Source organism: Pyrgilauda ruficollis, unplaced genomic scaffold (genome assembly GCF_017590135.1).
Source record: "Pyrgilauda ruficollis isolate IOZ18807 unplaced genomic scaffold, ASM1759013v1 scaffold16, whole genome shotgun sequence".
Taxonomy (NCBI): Eukaryota; Metazoa; Chordata; class Aves; order Passeriformes; family Passeridae; genus Pyrgilauda; species Pyrgilauda ruficollis.
The window spans coordinates 3,739,417-3,766,469 of NW_024514764.1; the positions used below are offsets into that span (position 1 = coordinate 3,739,417).

At 50.5% G+C, this 27,053-nt stretch overlaps 1 protein-coding gene across 2 annotated transcripts; it reads left to right on the forward strand.

The window, feature by feature from the left end:
* The first annotated feature begins 2,045 nt into the window (after positions 1-2,045).
* Positions 2,046-26,467, forward strand: MICALL2 (MICAL like 2). Of its 2 annotated transcripts, XM_041462660.1 has the most exons (18): positions 2,174-2,310; positions 5,418-5,526; positions 8,821-8,869; positions 12,384-12,525; positions 14,953-15,113; positions 15,742-15,863; positions 16,221-16,892; positions 17,101-17,270; positions 18,145-18,220; positions 18,361-18,476; positions 19,017-19,166; positions 21,838-21,893; positions 22,387-22,510; positions 22,956-23,046; positions 23,408-23,481; positions 23,771-23,885; positions 24,772-24,818; positions 24,910-26,467. In XM_041462660.1, the coding sequence occupies exons 4-18, from the start codon at positions 12,441-12,443 to the stop codon at positions 24,993-24,995; spliced, it is 2,145 nt and encodes a 714-aa protein (XP_041318594.1). In that variant the 5' UTR covers positions 2,174-2,310; positions 5,418-5,526; positions 8,821-8,869; positions 12,384-12,440; the 3' UTR covers positions 24,996-26,467. The 2 variants fall into 2 exon arrangements, with proteins under 2 accessions (XP_041318593.1, XP_041318594.1); XM_041462659.1 differs by lacking the exon at positions 5,418-5,526 and having other exon boundaries at positions 2,046-2,310.
* The last annotated feature ends 586 nt before the right edge of the window (positions 26,468-27,053 follow it).

Here is a 27,053-nt window from a genome sequence, read left to right on the forward strand (position 1 = left end):
AAATCACAGCTGCTCGGAGCCCAGCCTGGCTTTCCACTCCGTGGGTCTGTGTCCCCTGCCACCCAGCCCCAGCTGCCCCTTCCCAAAGCACGAGGTAATGAGAAGGGACTGACTGCATTGACTCATTGAGCTGCGTTTGTTAGAAGACAGATTGTCATGTTAAACAAATATATTAAAAAAAAACCCTAAGTCTCATTCCCTGGGCCGTGCCCCATCTGGGCCATTAAATCTGAAAGGGGTAAGTACAGCTGTGTCAAAGCTGCACTCAGGAGCTGATTTTCACTGTTTGCATGACTGGCAACTGGCAACCACTCCATTTCCAAACCTCATTTCCTTCTCCTCCTTTCCCAGAGCTGCACTATGTCGATTGGAAGCGCAGCAGGGGATGCACACTGCTAAACAGAAACTCCAGACACATTTCCTAAACCCAGCACATCCTCTTTATTTCTTACCAAGCCCTAAGATACCTGAGGATGGGAAGGGCTGCTCATTGTTAGCCAAGCTTTTTGTAAATTATATTATTTTATCAAAGGTGTTGTGGAAATGTGGGACAGCTCATCTTTCAGGGCTCCAGCAAGTGTTTTTTTGAAAGAAGTGAGGGGTAAAAACCCAACTTTGAGTTAATCCAGCATTTCTTTTGATCGGTCCCTTGGTAGTCTGGTTAATTTTGAGTGCAGATGTTTCTGCTTTCCATCACAGAATACACCCAGGACCTGGGAGCAGTCTCACAGTGCCGTATTTCCTCCTCACCACACCACTCTTGTTATGGTTGTGCAGCAACATATGCTAAGGCCTTATTACAAGGGATTCCTATAAATGGCATAAAGGATTAATAATGTATTTATAACACAACTTTTTTTTCAGTATAAAGTGATCTATAAATTTGTAATAAATGTTTTATAATGTTTTTGTAGCCTGTTATAAATGATAAATGGGAGACTATAGATGCCACATCAAATATTCATGCTGCATTGTGTGCATTATTATGCCATTACTGTTCAGGAAACCATTAATAATAAAGTGAATGGAGATGTAAAAGTTGCTGACATGCCCAGCAAGCCATTTATAATGAAATGTATAATCCTTACCATAAAGTAAATACATTGGCCAGTGATTGTTGATGAAATGGAAACACTCTGAATTATTTGTGAGGTATTTATATATTAATGTATATTATCCATATCATGTCACAGAAATGCCGTTAATATATTATATATTATTGATTATTTTCCCCTAATTTATAGGCAGCTGTTTAAGTGTTACCTTGTCTCTTCTCATGTTTTACCAGCTGCATGAGGTCTGCTGAGTTATTTTATGGGACGCGTGTGCTGCGGGGCAGCTGTGGCGGGCTGGCCATCACAGCGCTGGGCGAGCCCGGCGGGGCAGGACGGCAGCGGGGCCGCCTTCCTCCCCTCGCACCGGGCCGGGAGGGCAGCGGGGCCGCCTTCCTCCCCTCGCACCGGGCCACCCCGCACTTCTCTGCGGGGACAGAGCGGGGACGAACCCGCGGGTCTTTTCCAGCCTGAACGATTCCATGATTTCACGGCACTGCCGATGCGCTGCCCCAGCCCGCTGCTCCCGGCTGGCCTCCCTCCCTGGCCACAACGAGATCTCTGGGCCGGTTCTGGCAGCCGAGCTCCCTCCTCCTCCTCCCCGTTCCCTCTCTCCAGCGGGCTCTGGCGGCTCCGGCACCGCTCGCACCTGGTGTTACCTGGTGATGCTGGGGATGTACCCGCCCCTCCCAGCTCAGGATTATCCAGCGGACACTTACATTTAGGTGCTTTATGGTGCTTTTTAACTTTTTCTCCTCCAAATGAGGAGAAAACATCCCTCCCAGTGACTGAATATGATCCACGCCTCCCCTGCTGGCCGCCCCTCCGGGCAGGACGTTTTGAGGTTTTTGTGTGGGAGCAGAGGCAATTTCCCTCACCCTACGTGCGGGCTCCCTTGTGCCGGGAGTGCCTCTGCCCGGCGCCCGAGGCGAGGCGGCGCCTCAGCCGCGCCTTCTCCGCCCCTGAGCCGCCCCTTTCCCCGCCTACCGCCGCCGGTCCGGCCGCCACCCGCGGGCTGCTCGGCCCGGGCTGGGCACGGCACGGCGCGGAGGGTCCCCGGCCCTGCCCGGCCCTGCCGAGCCCCGGGCCCGGCGCCCTCCGGCCCCCCGCGGGCCATGGCGGCCATCCAGAACCTGCAGCTGTGGTGCCGGCAGCAGTGCGAGGGCTACCGCGATGTCAGCATCACCAACATGACCACCTCGTTCCGCGACGGCCTCGCCTTCTGCGCCATCCTGCACCGACACCGCCCCGACCTCATGTGAGTACCGTGCCGGGCATCGAGGGCCGCGCCACGGCTGCCGGCTCGGCGGGGCCGGGACCCGCGCTGGGCTGTGCCCATCGAGCTGCGGATGCCGTGTCCTCCGTCCCCGCAGAACCCATGCTGGGCTGCAGCCATCCTGCCGTCCATCCTGCCGTGGATGTGCTGTGCCCATCCCGCCATCCATTGAGCTGCAGACCCCGGGTTCTCCATCCCTGCAAAACCCATGCTGTGCTGTGCCCGTCCTGCCATCCATCGAGCTGTGGATGTGCTGTGCCCGTCCTGCCATCCATCGAGCTGTGGATGTGCTGTGCCCATCCCGCCATCCATCGAGCTGTGGATGTGCTGTGCCCATCCCGCCATCCATCGAGCTGTGGATGTGCTGTGCCCATCCTGCCATCCGTCGAGCTGCAGACCCCAGGTTCTCCATCCACCCAAGAACCCTCTCCAGGCTGTGGCCATCCCACCATCCATCGAGTTGTGGATGGGCTGTGGCTGTCCTGCCATCCATTGAGCTGTGGACCCTGGTGTTCCACCTTCCCTGGGCTCTTGCCCTCCCTGTGGGCACATCACCAGCAGCATTCTGCTGACACCCACACTGAGAATCTCCAAGAGAAAAGCTCTGCTCTCCCAGCCTACGTGCTGTTTTTTTCCATACATTTTTCCTTTTTCCCTTTTCTTCCCTCAGTAGCCGGATTATAAATGTTCCAAATGCGTCCTTTCCATTGCAAAACAAGTTCGGGCACTGATCTTTGGGGCAGCATTTCCTTCTTTGCTGTTGTGTTTGCTCTGGCTGGGCTCTCCTTGCTCAGCCCAACAGCAGCACAGTGATCACAAGTTGTGAGGCAAGGGCTATTTAAACAAAATGCAGTAAAAGGGCAGGGCCCCACAGCCTCTGGATTCCTGCACATCCTTGTTTTTCCCATCTAGAGCTCCGTCTGTAGGAGCTTAAGTGCTTTTCTTGCCTTGCTGGGGCCATTTCTGGTGTCCTGTGGGTTTTAAACTGTCCCTGCCCAAATGCTGACATTTGGGAAGGTGAGTGGCCAAAGGGAGTCGTAGATCCTGCTTCATAGCTGGGGTTTTTTGAGTTTGATTTTTTTTTTTCTTTTGGGCTCTTTGAGGTGGTGGGATTGAGGGGAAAGATGAAGGCAAAGGAGCCCTGGAAAGAGTGCCCAGGAGTATCGATTTAAGCATTAGGTCTCTCCTGGTCAGATGTGCCCAGCTGGGTGAGGAGCAGATTGGGTGGTCTGTACTGCAGTTTTCCTCCTGTCCCATGTCTTCTCCCTTTTTCTTCCTGTTCCCAGGACAGCCTGCCACATGGGTTTGTGTGCAGCCATCCCTCTTGCAGGTGTCTTGCTTCTGGTTGAAGGCAAGAGAAGACCTCTTGTTTTCTCTCCTCGGTTATCTTGAAACCTGACAGGAGCTGGAGCAGCCTTGGGCAGCAGGAGGTTGGGTCAGGAGCTCCAGGCACGCTTTGTTGTCCCAGAGCTTGCGCCGTCACCGTGGTGTTGCCATGTATGACTTCCTGATATGTTGTCATGTCCATGCTACTCCAAATATTTCCTTTCCTTCCTTTGATTCACAGTCCCAAAACTACAAAACACCGGGGCAGAAGGGTTGAGGTGTTCTTGTGGAGGGGCTGTGACTGCTTCCTGCAGCTGGCCCATCCGGAGCACGGCTGTACACAGGGGCTCAGCGATGTGGGAGCTGGAATAATCCTGTGGCCAAGTTTAGTGAGTTGTTTATAATCCTTGAACTGTGCAAAAAGGGTTGTGGATAGACATCTCTTAAAGAAATTTTCCTGTGCTGGAGAGGGAAGATGTTCCTTGAGGCATCTCTGTGTTCCCATTCATTTTCTTTTATGGTGGACATTCTGCCTGACTTTATTTGGGACATCACAGAAGCTCTTTCTGGCTCAGACCAGCTCAGCAAGGGCTACCTGAAGGTTAAAGTAAGAGAAGCCTTTATTTGTCACCTCCTTCATCCGTGTCAGTGCTGTAATACGGGAAAGCACCACGTGTACTACTGACTGGGCAAAGTCCTGCCGGAAGGAAATGGTGCCTTTGGGTGGTTGGTGGCCAGGGTTGCCAGGTGCCATGTGTCAGATCCTGGGGCAGAATACTTGTGCAGATTCTCCATGTATCCCAAAAAGCTTCTCTGAGTGTTCTTGGTGCAGGGTACAAAGGTGGAGAAGTGCAGCTGGGTGCATGTGTGACTGTGACTTCTGCTTCCCAGGGGTCCATCCTGGGCTCCTGTCCTTGCTTCTACCAAGGGTCCTAGTTAAAGATTAAAAACACCAGACTGAAAGTAAAACTAGAAAGGGATGTTTGGTGTGTTTGCAGCAGCTCTGCTGCATAGATCACTTGCAGAGCATGATTCAATCACAGCATCAGTTTTGCAACAGTGTGTTTTCTGTCTTGGTTTACACAAATTGCATTCTTGGGCTGAGTGCAGGGGATTTCTCCTGCAGGAGCCTGAAAAATTACCGGGAAAACTCCAAGCTCAAAACATGGATATAAACATAGGCTTCTCTTGTGAGGCATGTGGCTCAGAGGACAGGCTGGTGTGGGTCTCTCCTTCCTTCCTGTTTTCTTGCTGGAAAACATATGGAAAATATGATAACTTCTCTCAAACTTAGCCAGTGTTGGCTTGTGTGTTACCAGTGAACAGGGCAAGCTGTGTAAAATTAGAAATGCATTTCCCACTCACTTCCCACTCATGCAAGGATGCTTGGAGGGGTGAAGATCCGTGCTGAATTACCATGGAAATCCACTTCTTTTTTGTCCCAGATAAAGAGTGCTTCAGAGTCAGTCCCAGCTGGGCACACACGCTGTTTCAGGCAGGCTCCAGCCCTTTTTCTGGGATGATTGTAGAGCCTGGGGACATCTCTTGTCAGAGGAACATGAAGCCTCATGGCAGCATGGTAGGAGGCTGAGGTCAGCAGCTGCCACATGTGGTGGTGAAGGTTGTGCAAGCCTCAGCCAGCATTTTAGTGGCCTTGTCCTGATAAATGAGTTAGAAGAGGCAGGGAAGCTGTGCACGCTCACTCAGATATTAATGCCAGATGTCAAGGAAAGGTTTTGATTAAGATCCTTCTCTTCATCCAGGATCTTGCTCTTTCCCAGACTGCAAGCTGGTGTTCTGGGAATGGGCTGGTGGTGAAATCCCCCTTGGCAGCTGAGCAGCAGCAGTGCTCTCCTCCAGCAGCATTTCCAGGTCGGTGTCGGCTGAGCAGGGCAGGATGAGGTCACGCTGGCCCTGCTGGGGATGGGCTGTCAGCACAAGGCTGGGGTGAAGCAGAGCTGCCTGCTTGGCTTGGTGGCTTTGTGGTTTGTGTGACAGGCGTAGGCAGGGGAGGATGGCTCAGGTTCATTTCAGCAGCATTCTGTCACTTGCCAGCCAGAGCATGGCAGTGTGGAGCAGGCATTCCTGAGAGGAGGATGAGCACATGGGGCACATCTCCCTCCTGGAATTCCCAGCCTTGTCCCACCTCCCTGGCTTTTCATCTCCAGAAAGAGCACAGCTGAAAGGTTCCCAGCAGAGCCTGCTGGATTGGAGCCCCCTGTCCAAGGCTGTGGGCTGGCAAAGGCTGCCTCACTCTTACAGTCATCCTTTTGACTGCACATCTTATTGTCTGTAGAGAAAGTAGCACAAAAGTGCCAAAAAGCAGAAACTTTTTTGGTGCCGTTGAGGCTCTGGGATTTTTTTTTTTTTTTTTTTTTTTGATTTTTTTTTTTTGCTCAGTCTGCTCCAAGGTCAAGTTTCCAATCAAGTTAGTGCTTGCAGCAGCAGAGATTCCTCCTGTGGAAGCACATGTGTTTGCAGAGGACTGTGGCATGTTTGTGAGTGCTGGGTCTGTGAGCAGGAGCAGGGGGTGGTCACAGAGATTTGTGGGCATGAGAAATGCTCACCTACTTATTTGCTAAGGGAAGGGTTTTTTTTCAGAGCTAAAAACTTCTCCTGTTTTAAAACAGGAATAAAACTATTCCTGTGCTTGTGAACTCCACTCTGATTTGTTTCCAACACTGGAGGCCTCTCTTGGGTCACATTTATATTTTTCACATTTTCCAATTAATTCAGTTGCCTGTGTTTTCTCAGTGGAGAACTCCTACTTCTCTGTTTGTATTACCTTTGCTGTCTTAGGATTACATTGGTCCAGAGAGCTTTGATATTCCAAGATATGAGATGCACCAGCAAGATCAATTTCCAAAAGAAATACTAGATGTAATCAGTTCACCTGACTAGCCAGGGTGACTAGCCAAAGAATGATGCTGAGAGGTCAGGGGACTCTTGAAATGACCAAATAACCTGGTTGTTTGCACTTTCTTTTGAGGAATAGAAGGGGATTTGAGACATTCACCATCAAAAGATTGGGGTTTTTAGGTCTCTGCTGCATACCAGGGAGTGCACACACCACCACAGCAAACAGTGTTGAGTGTGGCTAAGGCCACTGACTGACAATAAATAGTAATTCCAATGTCTTACATGTCAGGATGACCAAGGAAGCTGGAGCTCCTCTTTGTTCTTGCGGTGTTTTGCTGCATTTCCATGCTACAGAGATTGTTTGGGAGCAGAACTGGGAGTGAGGCAAAGTGCTGATATCACCTCCTTCAGCTGGGTCTTAAAAAAAAGCCAGTTTTCTGGCCTGACTTAACCCAAGGATGCTTGTATCTATTGTTTCACTGAGACTTTTTTGGCACATGATTATTTTTGTTGCTCTTTTTAATCCATTGTCTCAGGGAAGGGAAATCTTCGGGCAGGAGCACTGCTTGAAGAAAAACCTCTGCAATTCCCTTTGATTTTGCACAGGAAGGACTCTGTGGTTTAGGGGTGGGATGTGCCTTGTCTTTACGTGCTCCTTGGGGGAGTTTAACCACCTCAGGGTCTTATCTGTCATTCCTCCTCTCCTTATCCCACATAGCAATACCAGATGTGGGAAGCAGGGAGGAGGCATAGGCTGTGGCATGATGAGCAAGCCTGTTTAAGGTTCCTCTCTTATTTATGATGTAATGCTCCACTTTCTGTGCTGAGTAGATAAAGGACCTGGCTTGCTCCTTGCTGTTACAAGCAGTGGAAAAAGTTCCCCTGCTGCGATACAGATCATGTGTTTCTCTCATGAATAGGGTGCTGTGAGCCAGCTTTGCCCTGGCTCTCAGAGTTACCCTGGCTCATCCCAGAGGAGAGGGATGGGCTAAGAATGTGGGTCCACACTGGGTATAAAGGTGCTACATACAAGGAATGCAGAGTTGGTGCTGTTTTCTGTTTATCATTGAGAATTCCCTCTCAGGTGTCAGCCTCTCGCTCAGCTCTGTGCCAGCAGACACAAGGATTGGAAGGTGAAACGGGGTTATCAGAAAGGAATTGACCCTGCCAACTTGCCTGGGCAGAAGGAAGCAGTGTTGGAGAGCAGGGCTGCCAGCCAGCAGCCAGTTTTGTATTCCCTGTTTAGCAAGTGGCAGTCAGTTTAAAACAAAGCTGATGATGCTGTTTCCTAAGCAAGGGACTGAGGGAGCACTTCCAGAGGGCTCTACCTGCAGCGGCACAAACTCTCCCCTGTGCTTTCATCCCTGTCCCAGCACATCCCAGGTTCTCAGTTCCCAGCACAGTGCAGGGAGTGTGGCATCTGGGTTGGACCAGGGAGAGGGAAAGCAAATCTGGGGAGAGGTGAAGAGGGAAGTGATGTTTGGAGATAGCAGAAAGGAGTTGTTGACTTTGGCTTGGATTTGTGAACAGTAATTGTCACTTCCTTTTCAGTTACTGATTATGAGCGCAAATCAAAAGTTACAGCCCTAGGGAAAGCAGACTAAAATTTCTACTGGCAACTTTGGTGTTATCAGATGCAGTATGGTGTGGGCAGAGGTTTTCCCAGGCAGATCCCTGGTGCTGGTTTTGTGGAGTTCTGCCAGAGGAAAAAAGAAGATTTGAAGCCAGAACTCTTGTGCTGCTGGACCCAGGAGCTCCTGAGATCAGAGGATGTGGGTGTGTTGGAAAAGCATGTGATATGTGCAGTGTGTGAGGGATCCATGAGAGACCTCCTTGGAGCTGAGCTCTCTCTGTGTGGAGACAACTTTCAAGGCAGAAGAAGAAGATGGAAAGTACTTCCAGGGAGAGTGTTAATACCTTTGAGGTGGGAGGGAAGCAAGGCTTTTGGGGGACAAGAAACCACCCCATGAATTAGAGGTTGCTCCTGGCTGTCTCAGCAGAGCCTCTCAATGTGCCTGGGATGTTTTTGCACCAACATGTCCTGTCCACAGGCAGCTGTGGGAGTCAGCCCTGCAAAGGCAGATGTGCCAAAATTGTCTTGTGCTGCCTGTGGGCAGATGCTGTGCCTGCTGCACATCCCTGTCCTGGGTACAGCAGGTCTGTGACTCTCAGGTGGGATCTGCCACACTTCCCTCTCTGGAGCTGTCCAGGGGTGGATGGGGTGCTCTGTCCCCTGAGCCAGAGCTGGAAGGGGAGCAGCTCACTCTACATCACCAACCTGAGATTTTTCCTCTTTTTGTATTTCAGAAACTTTGACTCCCTCAGAAAAGAAAATGTGTACGAGAACAACAAGTTGGTAAGTGGCTTTTAATGTTTACTTTTGGTCTAGTCTGTGGCCTGGCACTTTGCTCATGTGATTTAGCAGCAGAAACCCTGCAGACACAGTGTGCCCATTGTGCTGTGTTCCAATCCCTTGCCTTATTCTGCACCTTCCAGCCTTCTCCTCTGAACAGCAATGTCCAGCCTGGCTGGCTGCTTGCAAGCACCTTCAGACTGTTCACTCTTCTTAGCTGGCCACACAATGATGCCTGTTCCCAGTGTGTCCTGTGGCAGCAGGAGCTCAGACAGAGCTGCTAGGGCTCAAAACATGGACATGTTAAGTATATGATGCTCCTGAGGGGTGGAGCAGGAGCTGGGAAAAAGCTGGTGTGAGGGGAAGCACAGGGAGTGTCCTCCCACTTCTGAAGTGTTCCTTCCTGCTGCAGGGGATCAAGGTGGATACATCCTAAAACCTGTCTGGATGCTGCCTGGACACTTCACTTCAGCCTGGTATTGGAGTCTTTCCCTAAAGAAAATAGAAGTTAGGCAGGCCAACCCCCTCCTGCGCTGGATTCTTGCATGGTCTTAGTGATCCAAGGAAGGATTTTCCTCTCCCTCTCTCCTTTTCAAAAGGAGAGGCAGTGAATTATAACACTTCTCTTCCCTTGGCATTGCTCCACACAGTTTCATGGCTGCTTGACAGGAGCTTGGGGTATGAATGAACCATGGCAGCTTACCCTTGTCTGGGCTGGAGGAGTGACACACTCTCAGGCAGTGAGCTGGCTGAAGTGCTTCTTGCCTCTGGAAGAGCTCAACTTGTCCCCTCGTTGAAGCTCCTTAGCTTCTGCTCCCCTTCATCCCTGGCATGTCCACAGCTCCCATCACAGACCCTCTGTCCCCAGGCTGGGGCTGCAGCCTGTGAGGAGTTAGTGACACTCTGGGGCTCAGCCCCTTGTGTTCCTCTCCCCAAGGGGAGATTCAGACCCTGCATTTTGCCCTAGAGGTTTGGTGTTTGGCAGGAGCTGGGGCCTCTTCTCCATGGAAGCATATCTTGGCTGAAGTGCTGAGGATCCATGAGTGTTGCTCCTTGTCCAGCTGGGCTGCTGGTGTCTGCTAGTGTCTGCTTGTGTCTGGGAAATGAGCTCTGCGAGCTGCCTCTGCTGCTTTTATTAATGAAAAGCTTCTTTGTGCTTCTCATAAAGAGTTGCTCCCCTCCTTTGTTGCAGTCTGTGTGTCCCCTCCTCCCCCTTTCTGTTTTTTGAGTTTCTTTCATGTCCTTTGTTTTGCTCTCTCTTCCTTACTCCACCTGCTGTGGGATGACTTGTCTGTGTTGTCCTTTCCCTGCTGCTGTCCTGCTGTCTTGGCTGTGCTGTCTGTGGGATTGTCCCTCCACCCCTCTGTGCTCCTGGGCTGGCCTCCCCCTCGGGCTGCTCTCCATCCCAGCTCCTACACTTCCTTGCTCTGGCTGTTCTTGGGATACAAGAGGGCCTGATTTCTCCCAGCATTATTGCTCTGCTATTGTCCAGACCATCCTTGATGCCTTACTCGTCAGAGGCTTCTGTTCAAGGGCTGTATTGTGCATGTAAAAAAGCCTTGTTTGAGCTGCAATTTGCCATATAAGGTCGTCTTTCAAAGAAGAATGTGTCACTTCTCATGTGCCACAAGACCAACCCCAAACCCTGGAAAAATTTCAGTTGGCATTTTTTTGCTAGAGATTCCAAAAACACATAAAGAGGAGGAAAGTTTCCAGAGGCCTTGGAGTCAGTGCTGGTGGATGGTGGTGTAGTGTAGCTGGTGCAGCCTGTGCCAGGCCAGCTCAGGTGGCCTCAAGCATATCACTTTCCCATTTTGCATGGACATGGCAGCAGCGGCACTTTCTTCCCCTGGAAAGCACTTGGAGCTGCACTGATGAAAACCATGATGCAAAAACAGCATGTTGGTCCTTTGAAGGGCAGGCTGGGCAGGCAGGCAGAGGAGGAGGGTGACTGGGTCCTGTTAAGTGCTGATCCTGTTGCGTCTCCAGGCAAGAGCAGCACCCAGGAGCACGAGGATGCTGCAGGCACAGGGGACACCATGGTGCCCTCTGCATTGCCCACCTGGCTCTGCCCAAACCAGGTGGGTGCCCAGAGCATCCTCCTCTCTGTGGTCCAGGAACCCCTCGCTCGTGTTCCGTGCCCGCTGTCACCTGTGGCACAGTGTGGCAGGAGGTGGCATGACCTCTGTTCCCACTAAACCTCACACCAGGAATGTCCAGCAAGAAAACTCAACTGGTCAGGCCAGTTGTGCAGCAGTGGGGAGCACTCCAAAGAATGCATTAAGTACCAGTTTACAAGACAGGAAAGTGCCAGGCTGGGCTGGCAGCTGGGGTGACACAGCCAGTGGTAACTGGCTGAAAGCATTTTTAATGTCAGCTCTGTTACATTTTTACTGGGATACCCAATGGAAAAAAATGGTAATTATCTTGCTGAAAAATAGTGGCTGTTTGTTTCTTCTAAGCAGGAATGGTTGGCTTGTACACCAACACTGTGTGTGTCCGTGCCAGAGGTCAGATGCGGAGGGGTTTAATATATTCAAGGGGTTTTTTTAACCCTTTCACTGTGGACTTTAGCAGTAGCATTCCTTGTGCATCTGGTCCTGCAAGTGCTGTTTTCCTTTGCTGTATTGGCATTTCAACAGGGATGCTCCAACGGGGGAGAAAAAGGATTTTTTTTTCCCATAAGTGGGGAAGGAACAAGGCTGGAGAAGGTCCTTTGTAAAAGCCCTAAACTGAGCTGGGCAAGGGTGAAGTTTGGTTGTTGCATTTTTTTTCTTATTCTATTGAAGTCTTTTTTTCAGAGGCAAGAGAAAATAGCTTTTGCCTCCTTTACCTGCAGTTTCAAAGCAGAGGACACCAGAAAGAGAAATATTTACCTCAAACACATGTTAGGCAGCATGGAAACAGTTAAACTGGAAGGGAGCTATGTATCAGGAATTTTTCTGCATTACACCTCTTTTCCCCCTTTCTGCTCTGGGAGAGCAGGGTCCCTCCTGCAGCCCAATTTTCAGATGGAGAAGAGCAGGCAGTAGGAGGCAGGAAGCTTTAGCACAGCACTCAGAGATGAAAGCTGCCTGCAAGCACCTACCAGCCCACCGTTAATTGGGGAGAGCTCCAGGTTGGGCTGGGAGCCTGGAAACAGCTCTGCCAGCCTGGACTGACACATCCCCTTCTGCCAGGCCTGGCTCTCTGCAGCTGTGCACTCACACACAGGCAGGCTGCAGGAAGAGCAAGGCAAGCCCAGGTGAGTTACTGTGCACTGAGCTATGGCCAGCTTGCCAGGCCAGATTTTTGGCTTCTTGCCTGGATTTCTCAAGGCAGTGGCTGGAAGCCATGACTCCGTTGGTTCCTATGATGTAGGAGTTAAACTGGTGCAGCTGTTCCCCAGTAGAGTTATTTTTATTTGAGTGGGACTGTTTGCAGTGCACTTTCTTCCTTATGATGAGGAGCAGCTCTGCTGCCTGGCATGGATAAGACCCCTCTATTTTTATTTTTATTTTTTTTCCCCCTTCTCCAGGCATTTCGGGTGGCAGAGGAGGAGCTGGGGATCCCAGCCTTGCTGGATGCAGAGGATATGGTTGCTCTGAAGGTACCAGACAGGCTGAGCATCCTCACCTACGTTTCCCAGTATTATAACTACTTCCATGGACGGTCTCCTAGTAAGTACCATATTCCCTGGAGGGCTGGGAAGGATCAGGGCTTCATTTCATGCTTTCCCTTGCCTCCTTGGGAAAAGCAAAATAAACTGCACAGAGGCTTTTTTGGTACCAGAACTGTTTCACTGGGGGGCTCTGAACTCTTGGCACACCAGCCTGCAGTTGCACCAGTGCTTTTGGAAGGGTACAGGGCCATGTCTTGTCTTTGAAACTACTGCCTTAAAATTTTAAATACATTCTGAAATTTTTTATGGTCCAGCAAAAGAAAAGCACTGAAGGTTCCTCTCCATGGTCCCCACCTCAGCTTTCCATTCTTGAGCACCTCCACCCCGTTGCAGTCTTTGCCACTCCTGAGGGCTGGTGAGAACATGGAACAAGGCTGAGCTTGTCTGTGAGGCTGTGCCAATGTGACAGCATCAGTGGCAGGGCTTGTACAGCACAGCAGCACTGAGGGAAGGAAGGAGAAGAAAATTATCACCCTAACTGACATAATTGTGATAGAAACTCTGTCAAACATAAAACAGAGCTGCCAAGGCATTATATTCATGTACTGGAGAGTTTAGCTGGGCTCACAGGAGCATTATTGTAGTCTTGGTTTATATTTGGCTTTAAGCTCACACAAAATGAAGTGATATGATGAACTAATTTTACAGGTTCCTCCAGAGGAAACTTTCTAAAGTGGGGCATGAATGACTTAACTGGTTAAGGTGAATGTAAATGGAGAGATATGTACTGAAAATGTCCTACATTCTGGAAAGGAAGCACAATTCACTCAGAGCTGCCTTTAATGTTTAAACTCTTCCTACTTCTCCACCTCTTCACACATTTAAGCATGCTTTTTCTCTCCTTCCACAACTTCTTCCCTCCCCCTCTTCACTTTTTATTTCTTATTTTAAAACTGTTCTGACTGAAATCAAACAAATCCCATCATGTTTATGCCAAGTGGTGAGAATCTGGGTCAGGCTAGGGTCTTTGCCCCCTCCCCCCTGCATCTTGTCTACCAAGCACAGCACATTTTTATACTCCCACAAGTGTCCCTCAAAACACTTTGGTTGCATTCCTGTTGCTGGGGTGAATGTGAATGTCTGAAAATGAGCCCAGCCTGGAATGTGCCCTCTGACACCGAGCAGAGTCGTGGACTCACAGTCGTGCCCTTCAGTGGGTTCCAGCAGGACCATGAAACAAGCAGGACACAGGAGGGCAGAGAGGGAGGGCAGGCAAGGTTTGAGTCAGGTCATGCTTCTGTGGACGAGCAGAGTTGAAGCCACCCTTCTTTGTGCTGGGCTTTGGGAACTCAGTAAGTGGCACAAGTGGGAAGTGAGGGGCAGTGTGAGCCTGAGCTGTGTGCTGGGTCAGCTGTCCCCTGCTCCCTGCAGTGGAGTCCTGGGTGTTTATTTGGAGAGTTGGCTTTCTTGAGGGCAGACTGCTGGGAACTGGGCTCCCTCTCTGCTCCCTGCCCTTTCTGTGTTTACTGAGCAGGGTATAATCTCTTTTCAGATGAGTGGCCATTTAAGTGTCACTTGGAAAGTGAAGCTGTGACTCAAATATCCCACAAGGAACACAGAGACATCTCGTTCAGAATAGGAAGTGGTGCAAGAATAACATCCCTGTGAGACACTTGGGGTTTGTGTCTGTAAAAACTTTGCACAAAGCCTTATTTCCCAGGGAAGTTTCCCTGCACTTTCCAGGGCACAGGGCACCATTCTCTGCTTGACTGAAGTGTGTTGGAGATTCTCTTTTCTCCACTTGTAGTGAATTTTGAGCGGTTCTATTTCATCTGCAAAGAAAAGGAAATTGGGCATTTTCAGGCTGCTTGTGGCAACTCTTGGTTTCCACATCAGCACCTCTATGGCACCTCCAAGCCTTTGCAGAATTACCCATTTTTAGTGGTCATTTCCACATTCAACAAGGCTGTTGGCTCTGTGGGAGTCCCAGCTGGGATGTGGGGTGGACACTTGCAGCAGTGAATGTTCTGTAGGCTGTGTAGGAAGTCTGGAGCACAAGAACTTGAGTGAAGCAAACCCTCTGTTTGCAAACCCTTCAGCTCCTTAGCCATGACACCTCTGCCTGTTCCAGCAAGGCTGCTTCAGTTGGGATCAGTTCCAGCCAAACCATGGGAATTGAAAACCCAAGGTCTTGTTCTCACCATCGATGGATGGTGATTTGCATTTCTTCACTTTTGCATTTCTCTTCATGAAATTCCCTGAGAAGAGAAAAATCAGCAGTTTCAGAATGTTGTTACAATTCACTTGTTGCCTCTTGCCCCTCAGTCCAGTACAGAACTGCTCATGAAGGAAGTCTGTGTCTCCTTGTGTGCTTTTCATGTTACCCATCAGGCACCTCTGGATATTCTTACTTTGTAAATTACTGCTAAACCTGTGAGTTTTCCTTGTGTTTCCTTAAAAATATCCCCTTCTTCCATTCTTCCAGTTGGAGGCATGGCTGGAATCAAGCGACCTCCCTCTGAATCTCCAGAGCAGCATCCTGGGAAGAAATCTGCTCCAGAGCCTCCTAAGCCAGTGCCACCAAAACTGCCTCCTGCCCACCCACCAGCCAGAGCTAAGCCAAAGGAAACCGCCCCAGTTTCCACGGTAGGAAATGTGGGTTTGGGTGTGCTTTATACCTTAAATATGTCTAGTGAGATGGAGAGTACTGGGCTGGTTCAAGGCTCCTGCTGGTAAGGATTTAGTCCCTAAATTTTCTGTTCACTATGAGTGATTTAATCCAGAGGTCTGATTCTGGCATAGATTGAGGTGGGAGTCACTGGAAAACCATCAGTCAGCCTGGATACTTTGTGAAGAGGATGTGGGTGTCTTAGGACATGGATATGCTGTTTCTAGATAGTGGGGATGGAGATTTTTACAGGATGTAGTGTTATTTTTGCTAGAAAACATTGATCCAATTATTGGATACAGTTTCAAAGCAGAGTAGGGATGAAAACAAGGTAGAAGCCCTTTCCCAGCTAATTTAAATCAGAGATCTTTGGCTATAGGCAGACAGGGCACCCTGGTCCTCTGTTTTTGAGGGAACATATTCCCCATGCTCTGTCCTTCCAAGGGCTGTTCCACTTCTATGACAAAGGGATTAGAGGGAGAGGGGATTTCCTGGATGTGACTTCTCTGTCCTGGCTGTGCATTCCAAACACTCACCTTCTAGGGAGATTTGTAGCTGTGTCCTGGACCATGGACTTGTCTGCTCAGCCTCTGCTTCTCCCCACAGAAAAGTGTCCTGGCAGAGAGTGGGAATGTCCCCAGCAGCAGCTGTGGGGTCTGTGGCAAACACGTGCACCTGGTGCAGCGCTACTTGGTCGATGGGAAGCTCTATCACAGGAACTGCTTCAGGTACAGCAGCTCTAGGCAGGGGCACAGCCCTGGGGTCACAGAGGGCCAGCCTGCTTCTTTGGGGCTGGAGAGAGTGGTGTGGCACATTTCATTCAGAGTGGAGGCAATCTGGGTTTGCTCGTGACCTGTGTGTAAGGGAAACTGTCTCTACAGGTCTGTTTTCATCTGCACCTCTCCTGCTTCAGGCTGTGCTATCAACAGCTCTTGTACTGGTGCCTGAGGAGTGTGCACACAGGGTCTGCTCACTGCCAGTGTGGTGCCTTCACCCTCCTGTGGATGGTGGAGTCGTGCCTGCACTCCCAGCTGTGTGTCTCCCAGCACTCAGGAGGATGTTTCCTAAGACTTTTGTATCCACAGGTGCAGGCAGTGTTGGAACTTGCTTCTTCCTGGAAGCTACAAAGCTGGGCCTGAGCCCGGTACGTTCATCTGTACCAGCCACCAGCAGCCAGACAATGTCCAGATCTCTGGTCTCCACAGTACTGGGAAAATGCCTGACAGTACCCCAGCCCCTGCTGCTGCCAGGGTGTTCCAGAAAGCAGCAGAACCCAAGAAACCAGAACAGGTGTTGAAGAAACCCAGCCAGGAGGGCCTCACTAATTCAACCAAGCCATCTGTTTCATCTTCTGGAAGCTCTGGCTTCAAAACTGTAAATACTCCATGGTCCTCCTCAGCTGTAAATAAATCAGATGACTGCAAAGGTGCCTCGTTGGGGAATAAAACAGATCCCCATGAAGGCACCCCATCAAAGCCTCCTTGGACATCCTCCACAACAAAAACACAGCAAGCCCGAGAAAACTTTTTTCGGTCTTTGGAGTCCTCCAGCAATAAATCTTCTGAGACTCAAAAACAAGTCCAGTCTCCTCATGGCCCTGATAAAAGTGCCCTTGCCAGAACCACTGCTGAGGTCAGTCGAGTGAATGCTGGGAAGGATCAGGCACGTAACCATATTATACAGGCTCTGTCTGCATCAGGCACTTCTCCAAGCAGGCCAGGAGGACTCAGTGCCACTGGCTTCTCAGCACCTGGCAGGTAAGCACTATTTCTCTTTCCCTTTTTACTGCCAAGATGTTCCTTGGGATCATTTGAGAAGCCCCTGCTTCTTTCTTTGCTTTGTCCTGACTGCTCTTGTGGCTCAGTTTTAAAGGCATATAGAGGGACACATACAAATCATTGGAACAGAGGCAAATAAAAAGGTCTATCCTTTCAAAAAGACTCACCAATTGCTCTTTTTTTGCAGTGGCAAGTTTTCTCCCACCAGTTCTCAGAGTCCAGCTCCAAAAACACAGTCCAGCAAAACAGGGTACCCAGCACCAAAGCAGGAGAAGATTACAGACCCTGTGCCCAAGGGCCAGGCTGCCAGCAAACCTGTTGACTCTTTGCACAAGCCAGAGTCAAAAGGCACCAAAGGTGAGGATGAATGATTCACACAGTTCTGCCTGGACACAGCACTCCAACTTTATGCCTTCCTCTTGGACCAGTACAGCAAATGTGTCCATGACTCCTGTCTTTTGTGTCTGTAAGTGTTTTCTGAGCTGTGGAGCTCAACACTCCTCCCTGTGTGCACTATCCCTGTGCAATTGCTCCCTCTAGCATGGTGAGTTCTACTGCTCTGAGGATCTCCAGGTATTTGAAGTTGTACTTGCTGTCATCAAACACTGGGATCATGGTGGCTTTCAAAGGCTTAGGTTTTCTCAGATGGGAGACCTTGCCAGAGCTTTGGGATGGTTTTTTGATTGCAGTTTCACGTCACCCAGCCTCCTTGTCTGTTTTGTACCAAGCTTCCATCAAGGTGACTTTGCAGTAGGGCAGGGAATGATATCTGGGGTTCCCAATGTCCCAGGCACTTTCAGGTGGCTGGTATTTTTTGGGCCAGAAGAACTGTCTGTTTGCAGTTTGCTGTGACTTTGTGGGGCTTTTTTGTCTCTTCCTCTTCCTGCCCCAGCCTTTGGTCTCTGAGATCTGAGCTGTTTGTGTTATATTGCTGTTGAATGTGCCTATCCTTGTACTCTGTGGCTGAATTTCTGTAACTGTGTAAGTTTTAAAGCATTTCATCTGAAAGACAAAATGCCACTGAGATTACCTACTACCTATTGTATCTGAATCTGTCCATGTTAAACTTGTTGAGCTGGTGCTGGTTTGCTGCAATAACATCATAGTACCTACCCCAGTGCATGCCTTATCTCCTAGGATTCTCCTGAGACTCAAATCTGGCTTGTTTCTTTTTATTGGATGTTTTTGTTCTTGTGTATTTTTATTTGCCTTGCTATGTTCTTTTCTTCAGGAAGCACAAATGTTGCTGACAACAAGTCTGAGAGCCCAGAAGGATGGAGATCTCGCTTGAAGCCTGTGGCCAACAAGTGAGTGTCTTTGCAGCTGGTGGATTTCCATCACAAATGTGACCATCCCAGGTGGAGATCCACACCAGGATGTCCAGAACTTTTCCTGTGGCCCATTCTCCGTGAGGGATTTTTCCTACCTTTGTCTTTTTTCTTTGCAGGGACCAAGATGGCTCTAAGAAACCTACTGATAATTCCCAGGTGGCAACAGGGAGCCCAGCACACAAGGAGCCAAAGCCAAGCCCATTAGTTGTCCCACCAGCAAAGCAGGACTCTGGTATGAAGGATAAAAGCTTTGCCTTCATTTTGCTGATCAGGAAGGGGCCAGGCATTGGTACTGCAAGGCTCATGTGAGGAATGTGTTGGTGGAGAATGTGCCTTGCTTTCAGGGATGTTTGCTTTCTGCATCTGCTTTAGCCATGTGGTGCCTTTATTTTGTGCCTTTGGGGGTGGCCTCCCATCCTTCCCCAGGGAGAGGGACTCAGTTCCATAGGGTTCCCTTCTTCTGCAAGACAGCCAGCAAGATTCCAGTTACTCTCTCTTGCATGATTGTATAATGTTGAGAAATCTTAGTGATGGTTCCCAGCTGTTTATTCTCCTCCCAAATGTTTATTCTCCTCTTACTCTGGCCTTGTAATGAGTGTTTTTCCCTGTTTACTTTGGGCTTATGCCCTTTATTATTATCAAGAGAGGAGAACTAGGACTAGAAATGGAGTTTGGTAGTGGTGACTGCCAGAGAGATTGGGCATTAAAGGGATTTTTATGAGGTAAGGGTTGAAATGTCTTACCCAAAACCTGTCTGTGTTTCTTAATCCAGCTTCATCTGGTGGATTCACAAAGAAGTTGTTGATTCCCAGCTCAGATCTTATCAGGAGCTGTCAGAATTCAAAGCAAGACTGGAAAGATCCTGGAGGGTCTGCCAAGAAGGAGGAAGATGGCAACCAGTTGAAAACAAGCACTGCTACATGTAAGATCTCTTCTGCCTACCAAAGTCACTCTCTCCCTGCACTGTCAGGAACAGCCTGAGTGGTCAGCATGGGTTATGTGTCCCAGAGTTTTCTGTGACTAACCCTGTGGCTGCTGTCATGGGGGAAGAGGCTGTATAATTGGTTTTTATTAGCCAGCTTGGCCTGAGCAGGAAGCAGCAAGGCCAGAGAATTCAGTGGGAAAGGAAGAAATTGAAATAGGAATTTTCAAGGTCACTGCCCTGTCATTGTTTAGGCTTAGTGCTATGAAGGGGACCATCTCCTAATTTGGGGAACTGGGATCTAGATGATGTCTCTGTTCCTCTTCAGCTGAGTGGCTTTAGGAAATAAAAGGAATGTAGAGAAGTGTCATCCAGCTGGCAGGAGCCACAGGAGCAGGAGCCAAGGCTGCTGTTTCTTTGATTTTCAAAGATGTCCTGTCCAGTTTGTCCCGGCTCTTAATCCAGTTCCTTACTCCTGTTTGTTCAGCCACAGCTTTACTGTGCACCTCTCCTCCAGTGCCCAGTTATTCTTTCTCTGACATATCCCACCACAATGCTGAGGAAATTTTCTGGAACTAACCTAAAGTTTGCTGCTGTCCTGTTGCTCAGCTTCATCTCCCCTTTCCTTACCCCATCTTCCTGTGTCTTACCTGTCTGGGGTAGAAGATTCACACAGCAGGGCTCAGTCCTGCCCCTGATGTTTGTCTTGGAGCAAGCAGGATGGGTCCTGATGGCTCAATGGCCTCATGCTTTATTTTTTGTCAGCTGGTTCCAGCATTGTCCTTAGCCAGCACCTTTGACAGCTGCCAAACATTTAATCTCCAGTTGTGTTGTCTTTTTTTAGAAGTTTGGTGTGCCTCCTTTGCCAGCATTTTCCCAAAATTTTCCACCTCCTCTTTCCTCAGACTCAGCCCCAGGGTTCAGCACTAGTCTCTCCCAAGAAGTGAGCTGTTAAGATAAGGGAGGCTGGGTTTATATCTGTCTTTCTAAAGGCTAATGATTGCCATGGGGGAGGGCCATTGGGAAATTTTCCTGGCAGTCTTCCCCCACTTTTCCCCAGCTGAAAGGCTGGTTCCTGCTGCTGTCACTGGGCAGGCTGTGGGTTAGGGACAGAGCTGCTGCTCCTCTGTGCAGATTTTTACCTCAGCACTCAGAGAGAGCTGTGAACAGTCAGCTGCTGTTCCTGCCCTCAGTCCTGGGGTTGTGTTGAGCTGTGGATGGTGAGCATTTCTGTAGATCATTCATTTTCTTTGGTGGTAGGTGGTGTTTTCTGTTGAGAAAGGAGGCTCCAGGGTTTTCCTGCCAACTGTCCTACTTCCAGCTTGCTGGCAAGCAGCCAACCCATCCTGTGTCTGTCAAGCCAAAGCCTGAGGGTATCAGGGGATATCAGATCCTGAGCTGGGCACAGGGTGTCATTTTGCAGGCTCTTCCCCTGCAGTGACCCTGACCTTCTCTCCTTCAGGGGTGCAGCTTTCTGCCGTGGTTGGAGGTGCTGCAGAGGCCACCTGGGAGGAGCCCAGATGCAGGACTGAGCTGGGAGAGGGAAGTGTTGTTTAGGCAGACAGCTCGAGGCAGGACAAGTCCCTCTTGGAGGAATCTTTAGGAGAAGTGTGAGTTGCAGGCAGTGCACAGGCAGCAGCATCCAGAGGGAAGAGATCCCTGACAGAGCCCAGCAGTGCAGGAACAACACAGCCACATCCAGCATCTTCTCCCTTTGCACTCCTTCTAGAAAACACAACAGAGCAAGGGCTGGGCACTGGAGAGCTGTCCTTGAGCTCTTCCCCAATCTCCAGAGACTCTCAGGAGGCTCCCCAGTCTGTCTGTCCTGTCCTTCTGCTTGTGTGTGCTGAACCTGCATCGCTGCTGCCTTTGTTACAGCCCTGCTTTTTTGATAGCAGAGTTTTCCTTCCTTATCACATCATCCACTCACGCCTCTGTTCTCTCTCTGTGGTAATTATCCAGCCCAGCCCCTCGGGTATCCAAATACCTCACACTCTTCTGTAGTTATCCTTGCAGCACAGTTGGGCAGAGGAAGCTGAGGCACAGTGGAACAAATACACATTGCTTAAGGATTGATTTTAATAGGTGTCCAGAGCCTAAATAATGCTGTGTAGTGGGGCCTAGGGGACTTCTCACCTAGGAAGTGTTTTGTGGGAGGAATTGAACCTTGGTTTCCTGAGATCTACACTGAGGTCCCCTAGACCATCTTTGTTTCATCAGTATTTACTGATACTCCTTTGTGAAAGAGCACTAGAGGGACATTTTTAGTATGTCTTGGTGTTTGCTGTGACAGTAACCCTGTCTTTCTGTGCTATCCTCTGGAACCTTAATAAGGAATGGGTTTTGCCACAACAAATATCTTTGGGTTTTAACAAGATAGTGAATGAACATGCAGGTCAGTATTCTTGCGTGGAAATTCCAAAGTCACACCTGAACTGACTGTTTATACCCTGGGGTTGAAAGCAGCAACCTGTGACCTGAGTGACAAGCCACAAGGAGTAAATCAGGCTGTGAGGATATGTCTCTTACTTTGCTCAGGCACCTGGGTGCATGTGTATCATCTGTGACCTCTGTTGGGTAGCTGGGACCTGTTGTGCTCTGGTGGTGTAGGCACTGTCCCACACCATAAAATTATTTAAAGGTTGTTGTGACTTTTTTTTCTCCCTTCTAGTTAAACTCCCTGTTCCAAAAAGCAAAGGGAAGCTTCAAGTGGTGTCCCCAACCAAGGTATGGCTGGAAACCAGGTGTAAGGGGAGCAGGCTGGGGTGGTTAAATATCCTTCTGGAGTGCTTATCCACATATATCTAAGTTTGTCTGATTGGGAGGGTTTATTTGGATACCCAGGGAAAGGGTGAAAGGCTCTGGGGCAGAGACCAGGTGGAGAAGCTGCTGGTTATCTTCCATGCAGGGAGACAATCAGAGCTGGAATGAGACAGAGCCAAACAAAACTGTGGTAGAGATTGCATTCCCCACGGAAGGAGGGAGAATGTCTGCAGACTGACAGGTGTGGGGGGAGTTGCCACTGACAGCAGATGTGTCACAGCCTTGCAGTGGCCACTGCTCTGTTGTGAGCAGCCAGCTCTGCCCTCTGCTGACCTGGCCCTCCCAGGCTGTGGCTCTGTGGCTGGGCTCCTTATGCCCTTTCCCATCTCTGCTGTGACCTCAGCGGGCAGTCTCAGGGCTGGTGAGCTGTGTTTGATCCCACATTTTTTTATCCTAGCTGCACCCAGACTACCTTCCTGAGGAGAAGATCCAGGAGAAGGTTTGTGAGATCGAGAAGCAGCTGGACGAGCTGGAACTGAAAGGAGTGGATCTGGAGAAGCAGCTGCGTGCCTGTGAGGGAGGTGAGGGAGCCCTGGTGCCAGCTCTGCTCTGCTCTGCTGGGGAGGTGTGGGGCTCCTGTCCTACCCCTGGCCACTCTTGGCTCCATTTTTAGGAGCTCAGGCCACATGTGAGTCTCCAGGTTTCCAGAGGTACCTGGTATGCAAAGATAAACCCTGGGGAATTTTGAACCTTCTCTGGCTGTTTTGTAATATATTTTTTTTTGTGTTAATTTGGCTGAGGATCAGAGTTTTGAGTGTCCTGTAGCAGAGTATCCATAAGCAACTTCCTTGAATCCACAGGGAGTGACCTGCATCCCTTGTACCCAGGGGCTCCAAAGATTGCCTATTTTCACTTGAGGTTGCCTGGAGCTCACATAAGTCATCTTAGGCTCTCCCTCAAGAGATTGTGTGTTTGAGCGAGGGGGGCTGAACTGATGCAGCTTCTTGCCTTTTGTCTCCTCTGTAGATGAGTCTGAGGATGCCCTTATGGTGGATTGGTTCAAACTGATCCATGAGAAACAGCTGCTGCTCAGACAGGAGTCAGAGCTGATGTACAAGTGAGTACAACCAGCAATTCTCCTGTCTGCTTGTGCACTTCCTGTGAGCAGTGAAGGACAGGGAGTGTGACAGCCCAGAAAACTCATGTGCCAGTTGGTGGGATGAGAAGGGTTGAGGGTATCTCTGGGAGAACTGCCAGCATCATGATGTATTAGCTGGTGGGCTCTGAGCACCCAGGGTCTGTGAAGAGCTCGTGAGGAGGGAAACTTCAGAAATGTGATGGAGGAAGATTTCCCCTGAGCCACCAGCCCCTGCCCAGGTGGTGGGCAACACAGAGATGAGGCTTTAGCCTGACAGGAGAAAGATCCAGCCCTGGGGCATGGCAGGGCAGTAACTCATCACTTGTGTCATTCCTTCCAGGATGAAGCAGCAGAACCTGGAGGAGCAGCAGTGGAATATTGAGGTGGAGCTGCGAAGCCTCATGAGCAAACCAGGTAAGGACTGGCCACGCTGGGAGTCCTGCTGGCCCCAGGAGCCTCCACTTTGTGTGCCAGCCCTGGGATGTCCCCCAGATCTGACGGCACTGCAGGGATTGCAGGTGCACTGTGGGTGTCCCCTGGCAGGGGCAGACTCCCTGTGACATCCAGCCCGCCTGTGCTTTGCGAGGGCATGTAGGACGTGCCCCTGAGTGTGAGGATTGTAAAATTAGCCCTGCTGGAGGCAGGAGCCACACTAGGGAGGTACTGCCTGTAGCTGTGAGATGGCTTCCCTTGTCTTGTGCAGAGGAACTGAAGACTCCCAGGGAGAAGGAGCAAGAGAAGGAGCTGCTGGAGTCGTACCTGAACACGGTCAATGATCGGAATAACATTGTGGATTGCCTGGATGAGGACAGACTCAGGTGAGGGTGCTCAGATGGTGGGAAATGAGCCAGCACTACTGTATGGATGAGTGGATGTAGTCCAGACTTCTGCTCCCTGAGAGGTGGGTGGTCACCTGTCATGAGCCATCTTGTCCTGAATGCTGCTGTCTTTGCATCCTTGGCAGCTGTTGGGAAGAGATCAGGACCACAGCCCTGTTGTCTCTCGAGTTAAAGCTGCTGGGAGAACAGGGCTCTGGACATGTGGAATGCAGGGGAGGAGAGGGAGAGGCTGGAGATGGGGAGGCTGAAGGCAGTATGGGAGATGCAGGAGGAATCTGGGAACATGAAGTCAGGAATGTGCTCGTCTGCTGCAGCAAGTGGAAGAACAGCTGTAGCCAAGAACTGGATCCTTCCCAAATTGAATGGAAAACTGCTGTGTCAAGTAGCTGGATTTGTGCCTCCTGATGCTGAAAACAGCCTCCATTTCTTGACCTTAGAGCACCAGCTCCTGCTTGTGGATTCTGGTACTGCCCAGGACAAGGTGGTGACAGCAGTGTGCTTGTCCCTGGTGGCAGTGAGCACAGTGAGCACCTCTGTAGCACCCCGGGCTACTGTGTCTCAGCTTCATTCGTCTCCTGGGGTGTGCTGGTGTCTCACCACTCCATGAACCCAGATGATTCATCTGCCATCTGGGAGAAGGTCTGGAAATCCCCACACAGGCCCTTGCTTTCAAGGGAACCAGATGGAATTTGCTGATGTCTAAGACTCTAACTGTTGGGTTTTTTCCTGCAGCCTTCTCAGGATATGCTGTGGAGGTTGGTCATTTCTTACTGGGGAATAAGAGCAGTATTTGCATGGGCTTGGGTATCTACCAGCTTGTCATGAGCACAGCAAAGTTTTCTAATGCCATGCTGTTCCATTACAGAGAGAAAGAGGAAGACCAGATGTTGGCAGACATGATACAGAGGTTGGGTAAGGGCCCTTTCTCCTCTTCCAGAGCAGCACTGGGGCTCACTGGGGCTGTGGGTCTCAACCTGCTCTGTGTCTGCTCCCTCTCCTGCAGATGGATCTCTTGAGAGCCAGGAGCCAGAGAGGAAGAAGAACAAGTTCCGCTTGTCCAAAATATGGAAGCAGAAAAAACAAGAGTAAAGCTCTGGATCTTGATGTTCCTTTTCCCAGTGGTCCAGAGAGACCCATCAAAGGTGTGGTCCTTCCTCAGTGCTGCTTTCTTGGAGCTGTGCAGGACTGTGAGAGGCCCCAAGAGGCCTATCAAAGGTGTGGTCCTTCCTGAGTGCTGCTTTACTAGAGCTCCTGGACTGTGAGAAGCTCCTGTGCTCCCTGACGTGGAGACTGCAGGTTTGCTGACCAAAGGGGCAGTGTGAATCCCCTCTGGCCCTGGTATGGGGCCCAGGGATACATTTCCCAGCACATGGACTTTAAAACTCTTTTCCTTCTTTGCCTCTGGGTCAGAGCTGGTTCAGCCTTGTTGGCAGCTCAGGAGAGCAGAGCTCTGGTTGCTCACCCAGTGTTTGGGTCAGCACAGTCCTGCAGGCAGGAGCATGGCCCTGCATGGTGTCCCCTACCTGTCCCCAGGGCTGCACCCAGGACACTGCTCTGGGCTGTGGAAGGGCTGTTGTCCCTCCCTTCCTCCCTCTCTGCTTGTGGCTCTTTGGCCAGAATCAGAGATGCAGAGAGGGAGATGCTCCAGGGAAAGAGGGATTGATGGTTTCCATCTTACCACACCAGTGCAAGCTGGAGGCTCCATGTCTGGGGGGAGCAGGGAGCAGAACCTCCTCTGTGTCTGGTGTGGGATGTTCTCGACCCACAGCAGTTTCAGCAATAGTGATTTGTTTCCAGACCTCTTTTGGAAGTTGTGTAGGCTGATTTCTCAAAGCCATGAGAGGTTGCTCACTGCTTCATTCCCTCTGTGGGGGAGATTTGTAGCCTCCTTATTTCTCTGACTGCTCAGTGAAGCAGTGTTTCTGTTGTGTGTGGCCTATCCTGATGAAAATGAACAGAACTATTATTTTAATAACCTGGTGCTAACTGGGAGCACAAGGGAATTCATGGGTTTGCCTCACCCCTGAGTTTTCTGCACGGGACCAATATTTCAGTTCCTGAGCTCCATCCCTGGACAGCCAGTGCCCTCAAGGGGTGTTGTGGGTCACCCTGGTGAGAGCAGGAGTGCAGGAGCTGGTTCTGGGCTGTTGCAGGGAGCCTTTCCACTCTTCCCTCAGTGCAGCCAGACCCTGCCCTGGGTGCACCCTCTGTTCCCAGTCAAGCTGGGGAGCAGGGATGGAGACAGCCACGGAAAGATCCGATTAATTCGTGGTGCCTCTGGTCTGTGCGGACCTCCTCCCTCCACGCCAGCTCCTCGAGGTTTCTCCGGGTGCTGCTCCCAGCAGGAGCAGGGATTCTGCCGGAGGAGGTTTGCTGTGCCGGCAGAGCAGAGGCGATGCGTCCCTTTCCCACGAGGTGGCACTGGGACTCTCCGGGCAGGGATGTGCTGGGGTGGGACCAGTGCCCGAGGGGCTTCCTGGAGCCCACGGGGGGACCATTTATGTGCAAGTGCTGGGGTACCCCGAACCTGCATATGCTTTCGCCCAATAAAGAATTACTGCAGCAAATCTCGGCATCCCAGTGTGGTTTGGGGATACTGTGGATCTGGCTGTCCTGGGAGCACTGATAGTCCCTCTCTGGAGCTTGGTGTACCTGTGATGGAGCAATCCTTGCCCACAGCCTGCAGGGCTGCATGTCCTGAGGGAGCAGTGGCACCAAGGGCTTTTCCACCCACTTTGTTTAGGTGTCAAACTCACCCCTGCTCTCAGGTAAATGCAATTTCCCCCTTGCTGCTTTAGCATCACACACGTGTCCCGAAGCCTGTGGGGTCCCAGCCTGGCCAGCAGATGTGGGAGAGAAAGAGGCAGAGCTTGTTCTGCCACAGCTGGACCGTGGCATTGGTGACACAGGTGGCAGAACCGCGGTGTCACCGGTGGAAGCTGACGGAGGCTCTGCCACCACACTGCCCCTGAGGGCCTGTGCTCACCCAGGGGGAAGACAAACTGCTCTGTGGGGACATGCTGACCACAGGGGCTGGCATGCTGTGCCTTGCCATCCTGTCTGCTTGTCAGGAAGCTCTTTCTTCCCTGGGGCTGTGTGTAAACATGAGGGGAGGGAGGAGGGCTCTTCCTCCAGACCTGGGCAGTG